Source organism: Canis lupus, chromosome 15 (genome assembly GCF_011100685.1).
Source record: "Canis lupus familiaris isolate Mischka breed German Shepherd chromosome 15, alternate assembly UU_Cfam_GSD_1.0, whole genome shotgun sequence".
NCBI lineage: Eukaryota > Metazoa > Chordata > Mammalia > Carnivora > Canidae > Canis > Canis lupus.
The window spans coordinates 23,769,827-23,797,462 of record NC_049236.1 but is presented as its reverse complement, the minus strand read 5'-3'; the positions used below and the strand labels follow the sequence as shown (position 1 = coordinate 23,797,462).

Sequence of the window (27,636 nt, the reverse complement as noted above, 5' to 3'; positions counted from 1 at the left end):
TTGATTGCTCTCACGTTTTGTCAATTACGTATAAAATTGCTATAAACATCTGTATGCTGCTTTTTGTGTGGATATAAGTTTTCAGCTCCTTTAGGTAAATACCAAGGAACATAATTACTGGATGATATGGTAAGAGTATATTTAGTTTTATAAGAAACTACAAGACTGGTTTCCAAAGTGAATATGCAGAAAGAAAACTTTGCCATGATCATAACCTTAGAATTAAGGACTATATATCATAGGAGATCACAATAAGCCATTTGTGGTTAAGAGGAAACTAAGAGGAGGTTACTAATCTCGATTTCTTAAATCAACTACTGGTACATAGTTTCATTATAACCATATACAAAATGTGTATACACTCAACTTAAATAAGATATTATTAAAAAAATAACATATTGCAACCCAACTGAAGCTCTTTGTTCTTTGCATCTTTGTAATAGCTAATTTATATATATTCTTGAAGCGTCTCCTTAAAGAAGAGTAATTAGTGCTTTGTCGTCTCAAAAAGGATTAATAGCAACAGTTAAAACAATTTCTTTAATTATGTATGCATGTGTCTATCTACCTATGGATAGATCATCTCCATAGTATTACATTGCCTGCTGCTTATTTTTTAGTTGACTTGACTAAGTAGGTAGCATTAAAAAAAAAGTCTCAAAGTTTTATTTGACCAAATGATAATTATGAATGACCATTCATTGAAGGTTCTGTCAACTGTACTTTTTCGTCAGGTAGGAGGTAAAATTCAAAATCTTTGTTGGGACCTGAGTTTCTAAAATTTTCATTCAATGACACCTCATTTCAGCTGTAAGATTAGGATGAGTGGCAGAAAAAAAAAAGGATTAGCAGCAGAAATGATCTAGGCAGGGGATCCCTGGGTGGCGCAGCGGTTTGGCGCCTGCCTTTGGCAAATGATCTAGGCAGGCAAGGTTTTAAAAGGGTTAGCAGGTGGGAAAAAAAAAAAAGTTTTAGCAAGAGGTAGTACAGAAAGAGTTAAACTAAAAGTGGGGAGTAATTGTACATCATTTGAAAAAACAAAGGATTTTCTAAATTTCAGCCAGAAAGTCTCCAGAATTTATTGAAAGTTATACTGCCTTCAAGAAAAGGATGTAAAATGTTCACAGGGTTATTTATTCATTTATTTATGTGAATTCCAATTACTATCTTAGCAGCATGAAATGGATCCAAATTAAGCTGTATCTTTCAGGCTAATTCAGGAAGAAAAAGAATCTACGGAGTTACGCGCTGAAGAAATTGAGAATAGAGTGGCTAGTGTGAGCCTGGAAGGCCTGAATTTAGCAAGGGTCCACCCAGGTACCACCATCACTGCCTCGGTTACAGCTTCTTCGCTGGCCAGTTCATCTCCTCCGAGTGGACACTCAACGCCAAAGCTCACCCCTCGGAGTCCTGCCAGGGAAATGGATCGGATGGGAGTCATGACACTGGTATGATGATGTACACAGAATATTTGCCCCCATTAGGTTTAATGGTTCATTAGCTGATACTTACTGGGTGTTTATTCTAAGGACCTTCTTTGGTTTTTATGTTTTTTTCTTTTTTTTCACAGCATCCATATGTAGTAGGTGCAACTATTAATCCCATTATGAGATGAGCAAATGTAGCCTACAAAGGTGTCCTTTTCTAAGGTCACATGATAAGTAAATAGAAGAGCAGCAATCTAAATATCACAGCAGAATGACTTAAAGTATTAAGTAAATTTTTACTGATGATATCTTGATGAAATAAATTGTGACTGGGTATTTTATTTTTAATGCAATAAATCACAAAAAAATTAGTATATTTGGTTCAATAGAACAACATGTAAAGTTAACATTTTAAATATAGATAATATAATTTTAATAAGAAAAACCATCAAAAATAATAGTGCAATTTCCTAATTTTGTTTTAGAATTTCATGTCGACATGTTTACCCTTCTTTATTCTTTAATTCTTTATGTCATTTATTTTTATATTTGGGATTAAAAGTTGGAAACCTAAATTAGGAGGTACCCTGAACCTAACTGAGAGAAAATCATAGTGCCCTTTGCTAGAAATAATATAGAGAAACCTTTAGAAAAAATGATGGGAATGACTACTAAATGGTATAATGTTTAGTCACTTAATTCTGATGATAACATCTATAAGTCTGAGGGTATCACTGCAACAATGAGTAGAGGTACCTAGGATCTGAGAGCGTGAGTGAATAGCTCATGTTCAACACAATAAGTGGAACCAGATTTTTCTTCAAATTTACTGACACAAAAGCATGTACTATTCTGTCCTTTTTTTGTAATTACCTGGGTATATATTTAAATGACAGTAATGAAGACTTAAATATTCTGAACTATTTTTGGAAGCAAAATTCTATTTTTATAGTGAATATTAAAACTATACTATTAAAACAATAAAATTTTAACTAAAAATGAGTTTGAGGATAGAAATTAACTAAAAACAAATCAATGAAATAATAGTTTATATTATACACTGTAAAACTAGCAAAAATATAACAAATGGAGGAGAAATTAATGATACTACGGAAGAATATGAAGTGTATATAGTGTTTCTAAATATAGCCTAAAGGCTGTGAAGCTACTATAAATGTGTCACAATATCTATATCTGTGTTTTTCTGTATGTATGTAGAACATCTGAACAAAAAACTTAATTCATTTTCTAAATGATATCTTGCATAAATATGTTGCAATAATGTGTATTATAGCTAATAAATTGTAAAAATTCTTTTCATTGGAATTGATTTATATAAATGCACATATATGCACATATTTATAAAGACATTTTATTTTTTAAAAAGATTTTATTTATTTATTCATGAGAGACACAGAGAGAGAGGCAGAGACACAGGTAGAGGGAGAAGCAGGCTCCATGCAGGGAGCCCGATGTGGGACTCGATCCCAGGTCTCCAGGATCATGCCTTGGGCGGAAGGCAGGCGCTAAACCGCTGAGCCACCTGGGCTGCCCAAGACATTTTATATGTATATAAAATACTCTCACTTCTAGGGAAAAGTACCTTATGGATTCTTTTTTAAATTTTATTTTCACAAAATTTGTTATGCATGTAAATTAAATATGTTTTTTCTTCAATTTTACAATTGAGAATTGAAACAGAAAACTATTTTTATGGTGTGGCAGCATTTTTCATATTTAAACTCTTTACGATTATGGACTTCCATACAATAAAGTCAACTTATATAAAAGAGAAATGACAAAATTAAAAAAAAAAAAAGGAAACATTTACTTTCTTAAGTCATTGAGTCCTCTATTCCGTGCTCATTTCCAGACTTGATATTAAAATATTTTTAAAATAGACATCATAGACAATGCCCAGTCAGGAGAAAGGACATCTAATCAGAACTGACCCCACCTAGACACAGCACCAACTTTTAGCCAATGTACTAAGATGTACCCAGTATACTGAGCTACATTATAATTTGCTTATTATAGAAATCTAGGAACCATCAATCTGACTTTATTAACTAAACAGGGTATTGTCTCTGGCTTAGTTTCTGTTGATATTTGCTACATGTATTGATGACTTGCTTATTATCAAAGCTACAGTAAGAATCTTGTAGCACAGAGCAATTAATTTAGCATTCAAGGCAAGGAAGCTTTATTATTATTATTATTATTATTATTATTATTATTTCTGTCCTGCTGTTCTTCCTTACATTTTTGCAACATAGTGTTTTGCTCTTTTAAAAGTATTTCCGTAAACATTAGTATCATAACCCTTAGTAGTGTTATTATTTTATACTAATAAAATAATGTATTTCTAATCATTTAGACATGATGTTTGTATATATATGAAAAAGATGCCACAGCTTTCATGCATTTTTGAGCAGTTAGTCATAAATAAATCAGTGGTAAATGAAGATTATTGTATTGTAATTAGAGTACTTAAACATATTTAAAGCATTTCCTGAAGGTAAAAAAAAGTACTTAAAATGTCCCATATCTGACTCAGAAAAACAAGAAATGAAATCCAAGAAGTCCTTATCACATAATAAAACTTTATCGTTAAATTCACCACTGCTACAGTGAAAGACAAGCAGATTTTCTTTTACCTGGAGAAAATATTGGTGGGCATAATTTTGTTGGATGTAATCTGTGTTTGCATATTCAGAGAAAAGTGAAAAATTTTAGGGACAGAAAAGCAGAGACTGAAAAGATATTATATTCCTTCATATTGTGTTTGTTTATATGTTTTGCAAGAATTGTTATTTGTCCTGATTATAGAATGTGCTTTTATTTACTTTCAGTTCACCACAAATCTGTAAGCATAAAGAACAAAACTACCAATATCTAGTTAGAATATCGAGTGGAATAAATCATACAATTTTTCAATAACATAAAAAATATATAAATGTAAATGTAACTAAAATGGAATAAAATTATTTTACTTACACAAGCAAAATTAACAAAGATAATATGTAAATAAGGTTCATCTGAAATCAGAAAGAATTAACTTTTTAAAAAATTCTGTAAAAGCACATTGACAAGAAAACAGCAGCCTTAAAAACATGTTATACTGAAGCCAGAGCTTTTGGCATTTGGGAATGAGAGATTTGTTAGGATGCCAGGAAATATGAGATATGTGAGGAACAGCATCAAGGACCAAGACTCTGCATAGATAGGGCAAAAGAGAATGTTTATAAACTCCATATATGGGCATCGGTTCTTCATTCATGTATAATCTCCTTCATTCCCACTTATGTTTTCTTAGGAGGATATAATCCCATATTTATTTCTGGCTAGATCACCCCATATATGCTTCATATTCCCTAGGGTTCCATGTGTCAGATATCATGCACATATGCTTGACCTCATCATGTAGACATGCTCCCCACCCATTCCATCTAAGAAGTTCCCTCTCTGTAGTCACTCTCAGGAGGGTTCCTTTTATAAGGGTTAAGGACATTTATTTAGAAAACAGTAGAATGAAAAAACAAAGCAGTCAAGTTATAGAATACTATTTAAATTTTAACATGGTCAAATGGTACTCATTAATTAGTTCTGTTTTATGTTGCTTTTATTATTGCCAATCACAGCCAAGTGATCTAAGGAAACATCGGAGAAAGGTACTGTAAATATCTTTTATATGATTACTAGTTGAATATTGTTTTTTTCTATGAAAACTTTAAAATGATATTCCCTTTAGTTGAACTATTTTATTAACCTTAAAAAATATTAAAAGCATTTAAGTATTATCGAACTGTATAAATATGATTATAAGAGCAAATACCTCAAAATAAAATTGTTTATGCTTTCTAGAGTAATGATTAGATTATTTGGTGTAAATATCCTAGAATTAGATTGTTTATTGTCAATGTTAGAACAATGTTGCTTATTTTTAAATGTAGGCTTTTGGAATTCAGGTATGTGAGACCAATAGAAGAGAAGACCACTGCCAATGAAAAGATAGCTTGTTACACTTCCCAAGAGGAGGGGGCATGCCATGCTATGCAGAGGCAAAGGGAGGTACCAGCGTAGGTCCTCCTGAGGAAGAAAGAGCTAGAAGAGAAGATGAGTAGAAGTTTCATTGTGGTTTCTGTTGGAAAGGCAAGGCAGGGTGAGCAGGCTTAGGATTGACTAGTTTTAGTCATGTCGGGAGGCTGTAGGTAGAGAGGCCATCTCTGGTTGTCTGCTTCCTGGCCTGGAATGGTTAAGACAGAGGAATATTACCTCCTGAAGCGTAACAGCCATAGAGAATATGACTTGGTGTACGGGTCCAGACTGATTGATGTGCACATGCAAGGCACACTCCAGGGAAGTAGTTTGCTATCTCTAGCAATTAGCTGGCCCTGGGAGGAGCATTCTGTTCTGGATCTGCAAGACACCAGATGCCAGAGCATCAAGAGTACAGAAATTTAAAAATATAATTAATACACTGCTTTCCTGTTTGGTGTGACATAAGTGGAATAAATATTGGAAATGAGAAACAAAATTGACTCCAGTTCTGATTCACAATATGATATCTTGTTAGATAATTGAGAACAGCAGAGCTCAGACTCATGAAATATCAGATGGGAAAGATTTCAGAGATTCAACCCACTATCCAGTGCATAGATCTATTTTTAGCATCATCAAGATGTGATAGTCAGACTATGTCCAGACACGTCAGGAACCAGGAAACTATTTGTTTTTCTTTTGTCTTTTTTAAATTAAAGAAATCTATATTATAGTTGTGTGGTTTAGATTGATGGAATTTTTTTCTTGAGTTATCATCTATCTTCCTAGAGCATCTTCTCCTTGATACCACCAGTTGGTTCTCAACTGTCAAATTTACCCTGCATAAAGTTCTTATTATTTGTCTCTTTGACTTCCTCTACCACTTGAAACAATTATATTGGGAATATAGAAAGACCTGAGTAGATGATGAATGTAAAAGAAGTTTAGTGGATATAAGAAAAAAAAGTTACAAAGGAAGGTCCCATACAGAAATGCAGGCTCAGGGAATTCAGAAGAAATGGTTAAGAAAGGTAGGCCATGGAAAGAAGACCACAAACTAAAAATTGTATATCAGGCTAAGGAGTTACTTGGTATGATTCCACTTGCCTTCAAAAGAACACATTAAGATAAGTATTATCACATCCATTTTATTGATGAGGAAATTTTGTCCTAGAGAAGGTAAGCAATTAGCACATGTCATTTAACAAATAAGAGAAACCAGAATTGAAATCCTTTTTCCTCTACTTTATTTATACAGTGTAAGCTCTAAGCATGATTCAGACAGTTTGTGTATGATGTTTTTAAAATCTGGTATTTGGGAAGTTGGTTTAGTTTGGCAGTGTGGAGAGAATAAGGCATTGTAGGTGTTGCCGGGGAAAAAAATCTGGAAGCAGAAAGGTCAGGCTTAGCGGAAATAATCGTAGGAAACAATTATGGCTAAATCCTGGGACTGTGAAGACATAAGCACATATTAGGAAGACTTCAGAAATGCATTTTATGAATTTAGATGAGTTGTGGGTTTAGAAAGAGTATTCCATAGTATTAACATCATGCTGAAAGTAGTTCTTGAAAAAAAGATTCTTCTGGTGGCACTATGCTCATTGAAATGGAGAGAGGAAATCCTATAAACGTGCCTACATAAACTCTTACAAGCTATCCAGGCTTGGATGACAAAAGCCCAGTCAAACAATTTCATTAACTTTCTCCAGTGCATGAAGTCTTCATCGTATATCATGTATAAACACATTTATGCGGAAGAGCTTAACATAGAAACAAAGCAAGACATTATGTGGCCATAGGATGAGAACACAGCTGTAAAATTTTTGCTATAGCCGTATCGCTAACTTTTTTGTCCCCAGAACTTCCAGAACTGTATCTTCTAACTATGCTTTCCTCAATCCTTCTCTCTATGTGTATGTATTTTAATGCAGTGATGCCATGAAAAAAAAAAATGCAGGGTTGTTGTAAAAAAATACCTCTTTACAATCAACTCGATTGTTGAAAAGTCTTACTGTAATGCAGTTTTAGATGTCTCTTTCTGACAAAATCTATAGTATCCTGAATTGTTCTGGATTCTGAACTAAATTCTTTAAAGAAATCCCTTCCCTTCCCATGAGAGAGAGTGAAATGAAACAATTTGTAAGAATTATATTCTTACCTTTTGTAATCCTTACTTTAGAAAGATTTTTTTTTCAAATAAACTGCCACTCATTTTTTTATACGTCTGGAACACATTGCATTAGCCTGATTTAATGCAGTTTATCTGGTAAATTTGTATTTTTGCCACCTTCTCATCTCACTTCAAAATCTACTTAAAAGATATCCATGTAATGGTAACCTGACTTTGCATGCTTCTTTTTAGTGAATTAGCTCAAATTCAGTAATTTTTGTAAAGCATTTACATTCCTGATATATTGAAATGGATTCCAGGATAGGTTTTCATAGTCCCTGGGTATTGATCTATCGTGTTTATTTACTCTGAAATATGTTTTTGTGCAATGTGTCCTTGTTTTTTTTTTTTTCTACCTAGAGTGTCTTCACATTTAAACAGTTACGAAACCTACACTCTTCAATAATGTGATTTAGATGTGTAAGACCAATCTGTACCAAGTTTTTGGTTTTGTTTTTGTATTATAATTACCCATATAGTCTTGTTTAATGATTCTCCATTTTCACCAATTTCAGTTGAGATCTAGAAAGAGTTCATCTGATTGTATTGTTTTTGCTTCTAGATTGCAGTGGTGGAAGAAGATGGTCGGGAGGATAAAGCAACAATTAAATGTGAAACTTCTCCTCCCCCTACCCCTAGAGCCGTCAGGATGACTCACACCCTTCCCTCCTCCTACCACAATGATGCCCGAAGGTATGAATCTCCCAGCACACAGCACAAGGCATGCTCTCCTGAAACCATTCCTCTTTATCTTCAGGGTTGTCAAATAGACTGCTTAAAATTTATATGAGAAATTTGACTTGAGCTCTAACTATCCAATAGAGTATTAATTACCCAGCTCCCTCTGCTCAACATCAGTTGTGAAAAAATAGTTTGCATTCTGAGATCAAACTTTTAGTTTTAAAACTAACTGTGTATTTGTGCTATGATTACTAACCAATTTAGATGAGATTAACTTTCCTGTATTTAGTGGATATTTCCTATTCAAGTCAGGCTAATGGAAGGACTTATTAGGAAGAATAACAAAAAGCATAAGGGATTCTAGGAAAGGACTATAAATTTGGTTTAAGGGTAAGAATAATTGAGGTCTCAAGAGTCCATAATTGCATTTCATTTGCTTTTACAAGACAGGTATGTATACCATCCTCCAGATGCTGGTGCTGCCAGCTATAACAGCTACTCAGGCAGAAGTTTTTAAGGGAAAAAAAAGAGTATATTTGCCAAAATATTAAAAGAAAAAGTAAGGGATAATACTCTTTTTTTTTTTAAGATTTTATTTTATTTATTCATAGAGACAGAGAGAGAGAGAGAGAGGCAGAGACACAGGCAGAGGAAGAAGCAGGCACCACACAGAGAGCCTGATGTGGGACTTGATCCCGGGTCTCCAGGACCACGCCCCGGGCTGCAGGCGGCGCTAAACCGCTGCACTACTGGGGCTGCCCAATACTCATTTTTCATAATAACTCATCCTATGGTCCTTTCTGTCTGCCTACAAAATCACAAGCAGATCTCTATAATTATTAATAGTATAAAGAAATCTAAGTGTGCCTTTCACATCTTAAATATATGGTCTTTTACAGTCTTATCAATTGCAGCATCTCTAGACACGTAATTGATATAAGTGAACATGACTCAGCGTTAATATTTTATGTAAGAATCTATCTTCTAAATAGTATGTGTTTTATAGCAAATATATCTGAAAATAGAGCTTTCTGTGCTGGCAGGCATTTTTTTCTTTCTGTCTTATTTATTTTTAATTTCTAATGTGGAAAAAAACAGTCATTCCAGTTTCAAAATATATGCTTTCACCCTCCAAGAAAAGAGTGAATTATATTTTAATATGTGAAAGCTATCGGTTTGGAGGTTTAGAGTTTAGAGAATGTGAACTCTTTTATTAGGATAAATAAGTCAAGCAATTCATCATGGTGTTGTCAAATTAACAGCTATGGAATAGATAGCAATATATGTTGAACCTCTTCTATTAATACATTGTCGGCCACATCGACCAGAAATGGAACCCCAAGTAACTGCTTGGTTTCATTTCAGTTTATCATGTACCTAACAGAATACCTGAGAGCTATAAGAAAAAAACATGAAGTGATCATGAGAGTATAAGATAATTTGCTTTTAATTCCTACCTAGAAGATTTAAAATTAAATGAATTAGATTCCACAACTGAAAGAAAGACAGGTAGAAGAAAACCCAGTAAAGATGTGGGCTGAAATAGCACCTAAATGTCATTGTTAGTTAAATTTAAATGTCTTGTCAGAGGTCATTATGTTTATGACAAAAAAAAAAAAAACATAAACTGAGAAGGAAATAGAGAGAGGGTCCCATGCTAAATAACAGAAGGTCATTCAACATCCAATTAAGAATCCAACCTATGTCCATTGATTCATTTGAGGTTGTATGAAAACTAGAGGGAAAAACACTTAGAACAAAAATAATCTTTTCTAGAGAAAATTTGGAGGCTCAAGGAAACCAAACTTCAATATGCTTAAGAGCAAATGTGGGAGGAAAGGGAGAAAATAAGTGTTCTTCCGTTTGTCCCTTTATAAAGGAACAAGTCTTGTGTACCTTGTGGGACGAGCAGTCTGCTCTCTTTTGTGTTTTGCAGTAGTTTGTCTGCCTCCCTTGAGCCAGAAAGCCTTGGGCTTGGCAGTGCCAATAGCAGCCAAGACTCTCTTCACAAAGCCCCCAAGAAGAAGGGAATCAAGTCTTCAATAGGACGTCTGTTTGGTAAAAAAGAAAAAGCCCGACTTGGGCAGCTCCGTAAGTGTGCATGTGTTTCACTTTCCGCTGCCACTCATTTTGGTCACTTCTGACGGTCCATCTGGTTTTCATTTCATTTCTCATCTTGGCATTTCTTCTTTTTTCTACCTGACAAACTTTCTTTTGCAGTCAGCTCTGTAAATTCAATTTAACCGAATAATGTTTGACAAAACCTACAAGGGAAGAATATTGAAAAACGTACAGTCCTTTAAATTTCCCTGAATAACAATAGCTAGAATTTATTTAATGCTGACTCTGTGATAGACACAAAGTCCTATGAGGCAAGTGTTATTACTGTTATTCTTATTTATTGATGAGTAAACAATGTCTTCATAATTTGCAGAACTGAGAAATTTATTCTAGTGTCAGTGTTTCAGAATCATTTTAAAGCCACTGAGCCTACTGCCACTTAAGGGACTGATATCTATAAAGGCTTTTCTCCTGAAAAAATTGAGATACCTATAAAAAAATTCAAAATATCGTTTTTCAGTCAAAATGAAGAATTATGGTGTGCAGGGGGAAAAGAGTACAGGATTTCTTTGGTTAGAGCTAACATGGCTTTCCACAAACAAACTCTACAGTATGTAGGTAAGGAGACAGGATGGAATAGGGCAATAGGGATTGTGTTAGTTAGTTATCATCAGTCACCAATTGCATAAAAATATAGATAAGTACATTTGAAATGACCCTAGGTAAATATATTCACATATGTACATAGATAGGTGAGGGATGGATAGAGGGATAGATGGATGTATGGACAGACACACATATTTATAATTGTCTGAAACAAAAAGTATTTGTAAAATTCCTAAAATGATGATATATAAACCTGCCTTGTGTGTGTCTTCCTATATATTTATTTTTTCTTCTGAAATCTTTTTTCATCATATTGGTTATTTGTGATTGCATCTTCTTTTTTCCATCTTTTACTCTTTAACTTAGAACTATAGTTAAATTATTGGGAAAATATTTAGCTTCTACCTCTAACAGTAAATGCTGAACAGAATGATATGAATTTCTTATACTTTCTTTAGGTTTCCAAATAAAGGAATAATTGCTTAACAAGTAATGCTTCAACTCCCAGCCTTACTGTCCTGTCTTGGCACCAAAAGAATTTCTGAGAATAATATTTATTTTACAAATGTATTATATTCAAAAAAACCTCTCCCAACTTCCATAATGTAAATACAAAGCATAAGAAGCCGTGGGAAATTGATGTCCAACCAGCTGTGTGATTAAATGTTACTCAGCAGGTGAATTAAATCCTCTTTGAATTTCTGTTTCTCAGGAGACAAACTCCTTAACCTGTAAAAAAATTACTGCATAAGGAAAGAATATAAAAGAGGATTCTTTTTTGAATATCAAGTATACATGCCAAAGCATTGTTGTTGTTTTTTTATTTGACAGCTGTTTATAATCTTACCAAATTGTCATTTCAAATAAATTACAGTATATTTCACAATAGGATAGTTATTTTAAAATATTTATTTTGCTAATGTAGTAATTTTATTTATTCCCATTTCAATGTAGATGTTCATTTTAGGATCTATAATTTACTTTTCCCTTTTAAAATATGTTTAATTGCCTTTCTCTCATGGATGTTTTTCTATTTTTCTTTTGTATTTAACTTTGATGGGCAGTAACTGAATCAGAAATTTTGCCAACAATATTCTTTAAAAATCAAGGTATCCAAGATATAATTTAAAGTCTGGGAAACTATAGATTCTTCTAGAAACCTTATTACCCATTTTCAGTGACTGTGTGGCTCTATGTCAGACCAGATACAAAGGGAATCAATGACAATTACTTTCTGATCAACTCCATCCAAGTTGAAAACTAACAATAGTTGTTGGGGATCATGGCATCACCCCAGGAAGAATTCTGAGCTCTGAGCAATTTTGTTTTGCTCTAAAGAACAACAGAGATACAGTATAGACAAAGCCAGAGTCAGCAGCGTGCTAGGGACTACAATACTGATGAGGAGGACAATGATAAAAATCTGTACGTCTGGTGCTATATAGAAGCTGTGCTGAAGGTGAATCAAAGCTCCTGGAGAAGCCAAAAATAGAAAATCTTTATTGGAAATAAGAGTTGAGTAAGTAAGAAGAAAATACAGAACAAGTAGGTTGAAAGAAACCATATATTTACCAAAAGAATATGATACATGGTAACACTGGTACTTTGGTTGAGGGCTATGGACTCAGGTCTATCTTTGTCTTGGAAGGTGTATCCCTGGTTATAAAGGGAAGACTGTGAAAACTTATCAAATCCAGGGGCTACTACCTCATCATGCTGATTTATGCATCAGAAGAAACTAAGGAAGCACCTCTCATGGTTATGATTTTAGTATCTTGATCTGGAAAATTCAGACATAGGCACTGGCAATGTTCTATCTTCTACCAATGAGAATAGAAATAGAAAAAAAAAAAAAAAAAGAAAGAAAGAAAGAAAGATGCAACTGGGAGCAATGGTAGAGTGATGATGGTGTCAAAGAACCAAATTTGAAATTTTGGACCACGTCCTAAGATTCTGAAATCTTAAAGATTTAGCTCATAAGCTCAAAGAAAGAAAAGTAATCGGCATGTAGCTATGCTAGAGGCCTCTAAATGAAATATGGTATGTAGGAAGAAAGCTGTCTAAACAAAAGTATGAACATGTTCACTTAGTTCCATCAGAACAAAGGAGAAATTCTTAGTAATTCACAGAGGAGAATATTGGTAAAGGGAGTGTTGTTTGCATTATATAACAGTCTGGAAAGCTAGGATTATAAGATAAACTTCAGATATGATGGATCAGTCAGTGTGACTGCATTAAAAGCTGCTATCCATGGTGAATCAAACTGAATATTCAAGTAATCATTTTTTCAAATGTGTTAGTAGCAGAGGCTATATAAACATGGAAACCCCAAAGCGCAAAGGAAGTGACACATCAAAAAAACATTTGAACAAAGCTAACAGAAACCAAACAAAATTGGTTTATTCCAGAAGTTTGTTTGTTTATTTATTTATAGAAAATAAGCAAGGGAGAGGGGCAAAGGGAGAGAGAGTCTTAAGCCTAACCATCTTCCTTAGATGTTGACTTATCTTTCCCCTACCCCTAATATCCAAGCTTAAGTGAATTGTCCACAATTATTATTTTCACATTCTCATCTGCAGTCACTTTATTACCTACACAGCCTGACTTCCACACAACTACTGCTAAAATTCTAGAAACAATTTTAGTCCTAACCAACATAGAAGATCAGTTAGGACAATGAAGGATAGATGCTATACAAACAGTTCAAGAGGATGGTAACACACTCACAGTAGTATTTATTATGATGTAAACTTAAGGAAGAAACAGGATATCTGAGATAAGAGACCTCTTCCTAAAAACGTATTTTGAAAGACTTTGGTGCCAAAGCTGTATGTATAACAAATGATAGATAGGAATCAATGTCAGAAGGCTGCTAGTCCCAAATAAACTGTTGATTGGAAAAACTACCCAGACCAAAAGGCAACTTATAAAATCCTCTTACTATTTTTGTTTAGAAATTCTAAAATTTAAAGAAAATGAATAAAAGTAAGGTTTGCCTTATGCGAACAGAATATGCAAATAAGTGGAACTATTCAAAAATTCGTTTCTGCTTTTGTCTGTCAAAGACAAAGATTTTACCCAGAAAAGAAGCATTAACAAAAGGGAATTGAAACCCAGCAGGGTTGAGATTTTGAGGGGAAAGAAGAACACACAGATACTCCAAAATCATTTGTCTTCCTACTTTGAGTGAATAAGCTTATGTTGAGCTACTCTTAAGTGTAGAGTACCAACCATGGACTTTAGTACAATGTCTAAAGCATAACTGTTGGCATCAGGAAACTTTCAGTTTAGTAAGATAAAATACATAAACACATGTAACCTTTTATTTTAAACAAAACATAACAAAGCCTTCAGTACGTTCCTGACCCAGAAAAATTTTACGTGCTACATTGTCTGTCCTACCAGGATAACTAGGGACAGGGGTTTTGAACCCTACGATTTAAGATTGTACATCAACTGATGGAATCCTGACTGGCTTGCCTTTTAATTCTTTCTGAAGGCATTAACCTATTTTGAAGCAAAGCAAATTAAACTCTGTTAAAAATAGCCATGTCAGATGACACTCGTTTGTTTTTTTGACAAAGTTACTCAGTTACAGAACAGGAAAGGCAGTGGGTGAGCTGTGACTCATGGAATCCCTGTGGACAAGATGTCAAAATGGGGTCTGGGTGATGGAAAAATTCAGTGGGGCTTATCACTGGTTGAATAATCCTATTATAGTGCTAATGAGTGGAGTGATGCCACCTTGGATCAAGGTTTCTGGTGGCATAATTAGGACTCACTCTGTCTTTGGTCAGTACATCCCCAGTCACTTGACATGAATATTTCAGTAGCACAGGTATCTGATTTATGGATTACTGATGTGAATCAGAAACACAAAGGAGAAAAAAAATAGAGTTATCCCTAAAAACTATCCCAAAAACTGAGTTATGGACAGTCCAAAATATCTTTCCATATGATCTTTACACATTCTTTGGTTTACTACCTGGGAAACACCGGGCTCTCCCAGGTCTTTAGAGAACCCCAGTCATAATAAAGAAACTACAAAGAAAAGAACAGAACACACATGACTATCCTAGCTGATGTTAACACTGAATGAAAAGGATAAAGAAAAGAGGCCATTGACAGATATTGTAAGAGAGGTGACCAGAAATCAAAGAAGAGATTTCCAAGAATGGAAAATTGATCCAATAGAACAAATGTGACAAAGCTATGGAAAAAAAAAAAAAAAAACATAAAAGCAGAAAAATATATTGAATTTGAACACTGTCCCCAATTTTGGATGTATAAAATGCATGTATCATTGAGGAAAAAATATGTAAATATATAAATAAATAAAAGCTACTCTTATGAATTTCCTTGAAATGCACATGAAAAGCAGTATATTTCCAAGCGATTTCTTTGCCTGCTAAATTGCAGTTCTCTTTCCTCTATGGTCATCTGCCAGGTTGCCTTACAGTTGCCCAAACTCATTGATTTACTGTAATTAGCATAATGAGGAAAATATCTTCGTAATGAACAACATAGCATCGATATCACACCAAGATTATTTAGCAAAAGCACCTATCTACACATGAAATTTGGATGGCCTGAAATTGTGGGCCTTTGCCCCAAAATTCACATTGTTCTTAGATGCTCTGGAGCCAACAGATACAATATGAGTTCCACAAAGTGTCAATTACAGATGACTCATACTCTGGATAGTGAAAGGGCCTTTCTTTGAAGAAAGCACTAATTGGCTTCAATTATAAGTGCATTTATGCCCTAGTTTATACCCTTTATGAGCCGGGCCTTGTGTCTGCTGCATTTTATCTCACAGATAAAGAGATATAGAGAAATAAGTAACCATTTATTCAAATCCAAGTGAATGCTATGGATCAATACTAAAGAGAGGTCCGATGAAAGAAAAGATGAAGCCAGCACTGGGCAACAGTTTGCAGTCTTAATCTCTCTGGAGCTGGAGCTCCCTTCTTTAATACAAGAGCAGGGACCTCTGTTGGACAAAGGGGGAGAGAGGTACAGACCTTGCAATGTGGGTTTCAGCTAGAAATTCCTACAGACTGTACCTCAAGGGCCAACATGAAATTATTTTGAAAGGAATCTGAGGTCCAAGCTACATAGATATATTTGCCCTCACAGCCCAGATGAGAAGATAGCTCCAACCAGCACCATTCATAGATCCAAGTATATGAGGGTCCTTTACTGAATTCCTTGGCTTGGGTCTATGCTTTGCAGCACCTTCCTTGGAATTTTCTATTATCCCTCTCTGGTGCCTAGGAGAGGCTGCGGCTGGCAATGCTCTCTGTGCAGGACGTCCTAGCCAAGATTTGAAGCAGTGTGTGTCCAATCACCAGAAGCACTGATTTTTTTTTTTTAACCTTTTCAGACTCTGGGACAAATCAGGGAGGCAGTGCTATCTGGATTTGAGTCCCTGTTTCTCCTCTTCAGAGTATACCCTGACTCTCTTCCCCATGCTTGCAGTCAACCAGATAGATCCCAGGGTGCCTAGAGACTCACACCCATGAGGTTGTTCTGGGCCAGTGGCCCAACTCTGGTTCAGGAGGGTGATCTGACAAGTGAATCATTCATTCCCACTGTGTGGAATGATATTGTATGATTTGGGACCACTAGATTATTGTTCGACTAACTTGGAGTTACTCAAAATGTTTATGTAGAAAATGATCTAGTAAAAAAAAAATACTTGAGTGGGACCCTCACGTCCTAGAAGTGGTCCTGTGCCCAACAATTCCAACTCCTCAAAGACCTTGCCAAAGTAAGTGCACTTAGGGCTACCCCGGAGAACTTCAATGAGGCAAGGATTTTGACTTGGGCATTTGCCCGCACAACTACTGGGTGGTCACTGACAAAGTGATAAGCAACTTATTATGTGAGTAATCCATCGAATCATGAAATTCACATCTTCGATACCTGAGTACATTATGCTCTGAGAGGGTGGGGAATTAATGATGCTTTCTTCATATTCCTAATGAACCTCTCAGAAAGTGAATAACCCCTAACTTCCACAGGCTAGTGTTTCATATTAGGGGCACTCTTGCCACTTTAAGGACACACTAAAGGATTTTCTGCACAATATGTATCAGTTGCCTTTTGCAGTCACGTCGACATCTGAAAATATGCCTCCCTCCCCATTACAACATACGCATATATTCATATTCCTTCTGGAGATTGGTACTGTCTCCAGTTTAAACCATCAGTATATAGAGAGCTGTCCAACAGAAATATAATTCAAGCCACAAATGTGAGTCACATATAATTTTTAATTTTCTAGTTGCTACATCAAGAAAAGTAAAAAGAGACCAGTGAGATAAATTTCAATAATTATTTTATTTAAGTTAATATATTAGAACATTTCAACATGCAATCAATATAAAATTATTAGATACCTTATATTCTTTTTTTTTTGCATTATGTGTTAAAAATCATATGTGTGTTTTATACTGCAACATTTAATTTGGACCAGCCACATATCAAGTGCTTCATAGCTTTGTATGACTAGTGAATAAAACATTGGTATAGGCAGACAGATGGATATTCCTAAAGTCCACACAGCTATATGAACCCACCATCAACTGGCAGGCTCTTCCCAGAGTTAGATGATCATCCATAGAGTAAGAGTTCATAAGCTGGTTTGGCTGGAACTATTCTTACCAAGAGCTGGAACCTGAACTTTGCTGGATCAGTTCAATGAAAGAAGGTTCTCCTCCAGAAATGTTTTAATTGGTCTAAAAACATGCACATGTTTAGACTTTTGCTTCTGTTTAAGGCCATTGTCCTACATGTGATACTTTAATTTTATCTCCTATGGCCAGAAGTGTTCTTTTCTATTGGCATTTTGAAACAGATGTAGCTGTAATTCTCTATTAAGTGCTCTGTCCAAAGGATATTAGATTTTGAAGTATTGAAAGTATTTCCAAGCTCCTCATGCTTTTTATTTTTTATAGCTTTATTTATGACAAGCAAAATCTAATATCTGCTTTAGATTTGACTCACAATATTCTTGTAGAGATTTCTTTATTTCTCTCCTACAGCTTTCATTTAAAAAAAATGTTGTTTTTGCTAATTAAAATGTTGGATTCTTAGAAAAAATTTTAAATCATAATTTACATGTTCTTGTTTGCTCAGAAAAAATAAAAACCCTGATTCATACAACCACTTGGTGGTTGAAATGTCTTGTTTATTTAATGGGTCTACTTCATCAATCTCTATGTCCCCATCTGGACTAATCAAGAATTTTGTAATTTTTGAGTGAGTCATTCATTTCTATTTCCATTTCAAGAGAACAATTTTATTGTTATTTTCAGACTGTGAATAGTAATTTATGGATATACAGTAAGGCAAGTACACTGAAGAGAGACATAAAATGAAAATATTCACTCACTGTGCATAAATGGAAAATCTCACATTTAAAAACGACCCCCAAGACTCCTTTAGTCAACTAGTGGATGGTTCTCCTAATGGTACCAACAACGAAATTCTTTCATAATACAAAAAGTTATTTAAGTGTTGATTCCACATGTGCATAATTAAATAAAATAAATGTTGGTCCCCAAACTCAAAATTATTGATTAGATCCAGACAGCAATCAATGTGTTTTCAATTAAAGAGGAGGACTTTGTTACAATTTTACAGTTCAGTAACAGAGTTACTAGGCTATGAGATTAACATTTATACCAATGCTCCAGAATTAATAGCATCAAGTATTATAAATTGTTCACTAAATTATGAAAACAGTAACAAAATTTGTCATGGTGCCTAATAAGATCATTTCACTAGAGAAACCATAACCTAGTCCAAGCCCTGCAAATGTGAGGTTGGAAAATTAAAGTAACAGAATAGCAAAAATTGTGTTTAATAATTGTATTTATTGATATATTGGTGGCATGTGTGTGTGTAGCCTTTGTAAGAGGTAGTATTAGCCTAAATCTTTCTACCTTATCTTGAGCTTATCTTGGACTTTAAATCCCTTCCATTTAAAAAAATATGTATACCTTAATCCACTTAAAAATAGTGAACATTTTTTCGTTTTACCTTGACTTCATGGTTTTTTTTTTTACATATAGGAAATAGCAAAGAGAAAACAGAGCCCAGTATTAAGTTCTCATTTTTCAATTGTCACAAGAATTTATGAATTAATTATGTGCTTATGGATCCTGAATGAAATAATTGCATTGTAAAATGTGTAGTTCTGTGTTTGATGCCCAACATACTTCTCTAAAATGACACTACACTAAATAATCTGTGACTTGCCGAGTAAAAGCAATTCTTCCCAAGATGTTTTGAACACATAGTTTTTTCCAGATATAATTATAAAGTTTACAAGACAAAAGAAAAGCTCCCAGAACATGTGAAGTTCTGGAAGTAAATATTACATTAAAGAGTATAGAAGTTAGCCAGGTGAGGAAGAGAGGATTCCAGAAGCAAGATAGGAAAAAATCTTTAGAAGTCAGCAAATGCCTCTGCATTCCCTTGACTTGGAATTGACATGCACCTTATTGGGTTCATTGGGCTATCATTTATCCCATTATATATAAAATATGGCAAATTTTTCAAATGTTGAAAGAAAACTCTCACGCACTATACCCATATTTGCTCTTGTTTTTTTGTAAGAAGAGAAGTGGACAGCCTGCAGACTCTATTTGTCCATGTATTTATGATGTATTATGTTGCTGCTGGGTGCAATTGAGTAGTAGGCTAATACGTACTCTTTCTTTTCATTCTACCACTGTGGGTTCATTTATGTCCCCATCCCATTTTATGGGCATTGAGTTGGAAATATAAAGACAATCTAAAAAAGCAAAGGAATATCTGATACTGAAGGATTGAGCAAATAACTTTTAAAAATTTCTTTTCAGCATTGACCTAATGTATGCAACCTAATGCCAATAGTTGCTTCTTCACAGGAGGCTTCATGGAGACAGAAGCTGCAGCTCAGGAGTCCCTGGGGTTAGGCAAACTTGGAACTCAAGCTGAGAAGGACAGAAGACTGAAGAAAAAGTAGGTTTGGAGATTTTCTTCTTCCTTTTTTTCTAGCTTTGACTTGCTCTTTATTACTTGTGGGGAACTGAAAAGGCAGTAGTTGGAAACAACAGACTAAGGCCACCATTGTCCTTGTAGTCCTTAAAACGACTTGCTAAACTCAATTATGAAAACAGTAACAAAATTTGTCACTGGTGCCTTAATAAGATCATTTCACTAGAGAAACCATAACCTAGTCCAAGCCCTGGCATTTCCTAATTCTCTTGAGGGGCTGCGTGAGATAGGTAGACACGTCTTTGGCCTGTAATAGAAATAGATGGTTTCTTCTAAGAGACTGACACATTTATTGCAAAACTCGTAAATATTTAAAATATTTAAATGTAGCCTCATAAGTAATATAATAATCTATTTGATGCTGAATCCAGGACTGAACTGGTCTGATAAAATGAGAACATATACCATCCAACTTTGTGTTTCCTCTCACAGCAATTAAAGAACCTCCTCTCTACTTGGAGTATTTAAAAGGAGAATATTTCTTTGACTGATTGAACATAAACTTATTTTAGACCCAGAGCAGATTGTTTTGCATCTGTCAGGAAACTGATAGTGTATCTTTTCATTCACATGTAATATGGAACATTTAAATGACTTGCAAAATTGGCAAATTTTGAGTCTCAGCAGCTGTTAGAAAGCTAGTGGGTCCATAAATAACATATTTTTAAAATACAAAGTAGCATTTTCAGTGATGAAATAGTACCTATAGAACATGTTCTCTAAAAGCCAAAGGATTTCTTCTATTCCAGAATCTTTTGGTTGTTTACTCCTTTTCCTCTCCCTCCCCCACTCAGATATGTATTACATCGTGTTTGTAATCTTCATGTTTACCTTTTTTCCTATGAAATAACATTCATTGCTCTAGTCACCATTATTGTAACAGGTATGCTTATATGATTATAGTGTTTGGCATAATCAATTGACTTCATATTTTTGCCTTCTCATTTGCTTTATAGATGTTTACTAGTAATGAGAAAATACAGACTTGCAAGTTGTAGAGGAGCTCACTACCCTCATTATTTCATTAATTTTCTACTTATTAAAATTATATATATATACAGACTTGCAAGTTGTAGAGGAGCTCACTACCTTCATTATTTCATTAATTTTCTACTTATTAAAATTATATATATATGTAGTATATATGCATCAAATTTAATAGAAACACTGTGCAGAAATAAAGAAGTGACCTTGAGAGCATTATTTCTTGAATGCAACCAAATAGTTGTATTCAATAGTGGTGAATATTTCTTCTTATATTACTGATCACTCAAAAATATAATCAAATATTTTCACAATCTGTTCAAACTCTCTTAATTTTATTTATTACTATCAAGGAATACTTTATTCAATTTTGTGGCTATTTTTTGAGAAAAAATTCCTCTAAGAAATCTTCTCTTTAGATAGGTTTTTTAAAACTTATTTCAAGTCTAAAGAACTTCCAATTTTATTTATTTAAAATATGTCTAGAGGAATAAGAGTAATTAAAACCCAGTCTAGCTAATGAACTTGATTTATTTCACTTAAAATTAATTTTTATTTTTCCTACAATGAAATATTTACATATAATGGCAATTTAACCAGTTTTTACATTGCTTATAAGGGTGATAACGAGGCAGACAACGTATTTCATTGGTTGTTAATGGATCCAAGTTAAATGTCTTTGTCAACAGTTACTAAAGTTAAATATTCAAATCATGTAGTGATTTTAAGACTAATATATTTAAAACTTATCTATAATTATTTTAAACACTGTTGGATTGACTTAATGTTAATTTTATGGAATTGTTTCTCAATCCTAACTACCCTCATAGTCAGAAACCTATTTTAGTTCTAGACTTAGTTTGAAGATTTTACTATACTTAACCTTTCAGTTTTATTTTGTAATACGTTTTGGCGAAATATAATTTTAAAATGCACTAAATAAAATACTTGTCTTAATGTTAAAAAAGTTATTAAGAACATTCTAGGATATGATAAAAGGTAATATTTCTCAGTACAATTACTTCCTAGGGATAGTGGTATTTGGGTTAAAAATGATCCAACAAAGCAAGTCAGGGTTGATTAATGGAAGGACAGAAGTATTTCTCTTATTATTGATTATTCCATGGCAAGAACCTCATGAGTATAAATATGTAACCAGTATTTATGAGACATATATAAGTGCTAACACTTACTCAGGGCTTGGATGACACTATGCCTTGGTTTCTGGATTACCAGAGGGAAGTGTCTTCATGTAATGAGTTTTATAAGATAGACAAGATAAATTATTTCATGTTTATTGGTCTTTCAAGATGGAGAAAAAAATTCAAGTACATTTTCAACATAGCAAAATGGAGCAATTTCTTTCAAAATATTGAACACTATAGGTTTATGTGCATAATTGCAATGACTATGGCTTCCTAATAGTTATTTCTTTATGTTCTATCCATTGTCTAAGCCAAATGATGTTTCCAGGACAAAGTACTTAGGTTAGACCTATGTTCACTATCCCAAAATTTATACCAGAGCTTCATTAGTCTCCGTGGGGAAAGCAGAGCTAAGGAAAAACCCTATTTTCAACTTACTAGCATATCAGGTATCTACAGTTAACAATCTGTGAATTTAAATTTAATTGAGAGAAATCTTATCTCAAGAAGTTAGTTATGACACATTTTTTAAAAAACCATATGTGGGAGATACTTTCAGAGAACAGCTTTCAAGATATTCCAAATTCTTGCAAAGTTCAGAAATTTGTAATGTTGGCAGTCCCCAGCTAAGGTCTAATTTGAGGCGCATTTACCATCCAGCAAATCAAACACACATAGGTTAGAACAGCTTACTGCATCTGTGTCCCTACCTCATTCTACTTTTACTTTGCTTTGTGAGGTAGGCATTTGTTTTTTTCTTCTATTTCTGGTTATTTTCCTATGATAAGGCATAGGAATAGTACAATACTGGATCTTCTAAAGCACTCACTGTTCAAGAGGATCTTGTCAACCTTTCCCTTCCTGAGTTGGATATTATCACACAGGTGCTATTCCATCGGAGCACCATCTTACCTAGGCCTGAAGTCAATCTACAGTTGTCCTGCCTGGTTTATTTTTACTATGCCATATATTTGCTCTTCCTTCTTTTAAACCTTTAACTACATTAATTGCCTCAACAGGTTTATATAGTGTATAGTTCATACCTACAAATATTGTGTCAAATTGAAACTCCTCTAATAATTCTTCAAGTACTTCACATTAACTTCTCGTCTTCCCCCATTAAAATTTGAATAGTTTTTCTGTAGCCTCATGGTATAGCTCTCCTAATCCTAAAGACTGAGTCACTTATTATTCTCAGTACATTCTCTCCACATTAAAACTGTGATTCTCCTAGCTTTCTTGATGTGGGCTCCTTCTGGAGTGTCACAGCTCTTTGAGATCTTGTCCATCATCCTTTGTTTGATTGCACTGGACTCCAGGCACCTTCTCTGACTTAACACATAGTAGAAGGCATCTGCATTTCTAACATTCACATTATAAGGAATGGGGCCTGAGAATTTCACCTCCCCCCTTTTATACTGGTCACCCTGATCTTGAAGAACTCATTCCTCCTTCTTAGCTCTCTAGCCAATGTTTTTTTTTTTTAAATTAATTTATTTACTTATTCGTGAGACACACACACACACACACAGAGGGGCAGAGACACAGGCAGAGGGAGAAGCAAGCTCCATGCAGGGAGCCCAACATGGGACTTGATCCTGGGTCTCCAGGCTCACGCCTTGGGCTAAAGGTGACACTAAACCACTGAGCCACCCGGGCTGCCTTCTAGCCAATGTTTTAATCTAAGATCTATAACTACTTGCTCAAGATGGCCAACTAAAGCCAACCACACAACTGCAAAAGGTAACTGTGTGGCATGATAGAAACTATTGCAAGGCCACAAACTTACATGGTCTGGCCCATCAAAAATGTCAATTTCTTCTTGTTTTGTATATTTTTATTAAAGTATAATTAACATACAGTATTATATTAATTTCAGGTATACAACATATTGCTTCACCAATTATATAGATTATTCAGTGCTGAATTTCTAAATGTTCTTTAATTCCCCAAATTTTCCTTAGGGTTTAGATGTGGGTCTCTTAGGACCCAATAATAGAAACTCTGTTCTTTGCTTTAGTTTAAAACCTATTTGATGATAGACAAAGGAGTCTAGCAATTAGAGATCAAAATGTCAACTTTATTACCAATCAAGCTGTTAGAATATGACTTACAAATGTGGTAAAAAAAAAAAAAAAAGAGGAGGTTTCCTAAAGCTGAAGCCCAGAACTAGAAATATTTATATGACATAGAAAGAGCTAGATTGTCACAGGCTTCCAAAGTGCACAAGTATAAGTATAATCCCCACCTCTCCTTAAAAATAGCATCTACAATATTATGATTCTGTAAATGTGTCTCTCTAGAATCAAGGACTATGACTCAAGGTCATGAGATCAAGCCCTGCTTAGGGTCAGTGCTGAGATTCTTTCCCTTTTCATCCCCCTTCCCCTCTGTCTCTCCCCCTGCTCATGCTCTCTCACTGCTCTCACTTTCTCTTCCAATCTCTCACTCAGTCACTCACTCACTGATAAATAAATAAATAAATAAATTAATTAATTAATTAATTAATTTGTTTAAAAAATAGCTCACAAGGGAGGAAATGAAATTTTGTCTTTTTTTAAATTTTTTTTAATTTTTATTTATGATAGTCACAAAGAGAGAGAGAGAGAGAGAGAGGCAGAGACACAGGCAGAGGGAGAAGCAGGCTCCATGCACCGGGAGCCCGACGTGGGATTCGATTCTGGGTCTCCAGGATCACGCCCCGGGCCAAAGGCAGGCGCTAAACCGCTGTGCCACCCAGGGATCCCGAAATTTTGTCTTAAGCATCTAAAAGAACTTTCAAAGTATCAATGTTAAATGTATTAATATCTCATCATATTTCTTGCCTTTATTTACCTGGAATACACAAAGCTAACAATTTCCCATATCACCATCTCCAGAAATGAAATGCTAGGGTGTGTGGCCATCTCTCTGAGTTTTTAAAGATCTGGAAATATATTTTACATCTAAATTAGTTTATAATTGCTAAAAGCATAAAACTATTGGTTCAAAGTAATTTTCCCTCAAAACCTTAAAGGTACTATTCTTCTTGCTTCTAGTTATATCCAATATCAATTGTCATTCTTTTGTATATAACATGTAAGATTCCTTCTCTCTCTCTCTCTGAAAGTTTAAGATTTTTCTCTTTATCTTTGGAGTTCAGAAATATCATAACTATTTCTCTTCAAGTATTTTTTGTTTCATTTTTCTACTTTATACTTGCAATCTGACTTGCTAGTCTGACTGTTTATATGTATTGACTTAAAATTTTTTCCATTTCTATGCTCAACTTTAATTCCAAGAAGCTTACTTTTATGATTAAAGATGAAATTGTTGTTTCATAGTAATACACAGGTCTCTCATGACAGTCCTTGATTGGTAGTGACCATATTAAAATTGACAAAATCCTGTGAATGGTCACGTATCTCCAGAAATATAAATTCTGAAATCTGCATCTTAATTTTTATCTGCTAATTTTCCTACTGCATTTTTACACTATATAATTTTTTATTGAAACTGAGCATGGGTAGCTCAGTCGGTTAAGCGTCTGCCTTTGGCTCAGGTCCGGACCCCAGGGTTCTGGGATAGAGCCCGCATCAGGTTCCCCATTCAGTGGGCAGTCTGCTTCTCCCTCCGCCTGTCCCCCTACTTGTGCTCTCTCCACTCTCTCTCTCTCAAATAAATAAGTGAAATCTAAAAAAAAGAAAAGAAACATGTATGCATACAAAATCTTTTGTATCTTGAGACTTAAATTGAAAAATACCATATAAATATTAACATACTAATCTATCATTTTCAATCTTTAGTTATAATATCTGTAATGTGTTATTATTATCATGTTAGTTATACTATATTCTTCCAAATGGATAGCACTGCTAAATGAATATGGATTTGAAATCAATTTTTCAACATCATTAAAACAAAATTAACATTCCAACTCAGCTATCAGCAGCATCCTCCAGAGAAGTGGTTTTATCCTTGGAACATGGTAGTCGTAGTTAATCACTACCAATGAATCTTTATGTTAGAACTTCAAAGACATGAAAGTGAAGCTCTATAGATTTAGCTAATTTATTTCCATTGCAATCCTAAGGGTCTTCCTCAGTGCATAATCTTTAATGTGTTTTGAGACTCTGCACTTTTAATCTTTGGCATTTGGAAGGTTCAGAGTTTGCATATCTCTAAATAAAATAAATATCACTGAAAATATTCATTATGAAAGGTAGCACAGAAATTCCACAACATTCATTCATTTAATAAATATTTATTAAGTGTCTGTGTGGCAAGTTAAACTTATAAATGAGTTGTATTCCAGGGGTTAATTTGTAAGACGTGTGTTAGAAGCTTTGAATACATTTGCCCATCTAAGTAATGCTATACATACGGAAGGTAAATGTCTTTGCTTCCTCCACAAAAATCTATTTTGTAAGCGTGCTGTAAGAATTGAATCTGACTAGATAAAGCAAAAGGGGGAATTCATGGGTAGGATATTAGAGTATCTCAGAGATTTCAGAAACAACAGAGGCAGGACAACTCCACAATTTCAACAATAAGAGATTATGAAATATTTCTCTAGAGTGTTGTCAAGAGCTCATATTTTCTGTTTCATTCCATTCCAAATGTTAAATTCCTAAGGGAAAGCATGACTGGCTCAGTGTGAAACAGATATTTGTACTTGGATCAATCAGTTATAGTCAAAGGTTCATTTAATACAGACCTGATTACAGGAGAACACGCTGGGGACTCAACTCAAAAGGATCTAATAAAGCAGAATATTTCAGAACCCAATCCTAATGTTCTCAGTATTTCTCTGGGAGAATGTCCCAATATCCTACCTGAAACTTCGCAAGCATGTCTTCTGTGCCTGCCCTGAGCTAGAACTATCACTGCCTTGCCATCCAATCAATCATATGTAGTAGCCCTGTCTAGCTCCAACTGTGGACAATTGTAAAAATTCTCTAAACCTAAAGAAATGATAATATCCAAAGGTAAAGACAAAAATGCATTGAAGATTTTTAGGAAAAAAAAAACTAGGGAAAATCAGAGTGTTTTAAAAATATCTATATTTAGATATACTTTATCCTTTTGGAGGAAGGAAAAGAATTCAGGATGAATAGGGCTGCTGTTTTGAGCTTACAGTGCAATGTTAACGATTAGACTAAGTAGAACAGAAGCCTGTATAGTCTCCATATTTTCTGCCCAGGAGAAACATTTTTTATATGGAAAGATAAAATAAGAATTAGTAATAGGAGATTAAAACTTAAGATAGTTACATGTACTAGAGGAATGGCTTTTTCTAAATAAGTCCATATCATTTGTCTTGATTGAAGTATATCCTGGATTAATGGAATATGCAAATGGTAATTTTTAATTCATTCACTTAATGCCTATTATGTCACAAAGACTGTTAGAAACTACTGATTTTCAAATTACACAGTTCCATTTTTTAAAGTGTTTATAAACAGACAAACATGAAAACAAATTATTGCAT

At 34.3% G+C, this 27,636-nt stretch overlaps 1 protein-coding gene across 23 annotated transcripts in view; it reads left to right on the top strand.

Annotated features, from left to right (window-relative positions):
• Positions 1–27,636, top strand: part of PPFIA2 (PTPRF interacting protein alpha 2) — a 469,116-nt gene that overhangs the window by 391,475 nt on the left and 50,005 nt on the right. For all 23 annotated transcript variants that reach the window (XM_038558539.1, XM_038558538.1, XM_038558557.1 and 20 more), the window contains 5 exons: positions 1,211–1,448; positions 5,069–5,098; positions 8,201–8,331; positions 10,256–10,410; positions 19,908–20,001. In XM_038558539.1, coding sequence (XP_038414467.1) covers positions 1,211–1,448; positions 5,069–5,098; positions 8,201–8,331; positions 10,256–10,410; positions 19,908–20,001 — 648 coding nt within the window. The remainder of the gene's footprint in view (positions 1–1,210; positions 1,449–5,068; positions 5,099–8,200; positions 8,332–10,255; positions 10,411–19,907; positions 20,002–27,636) is intronic.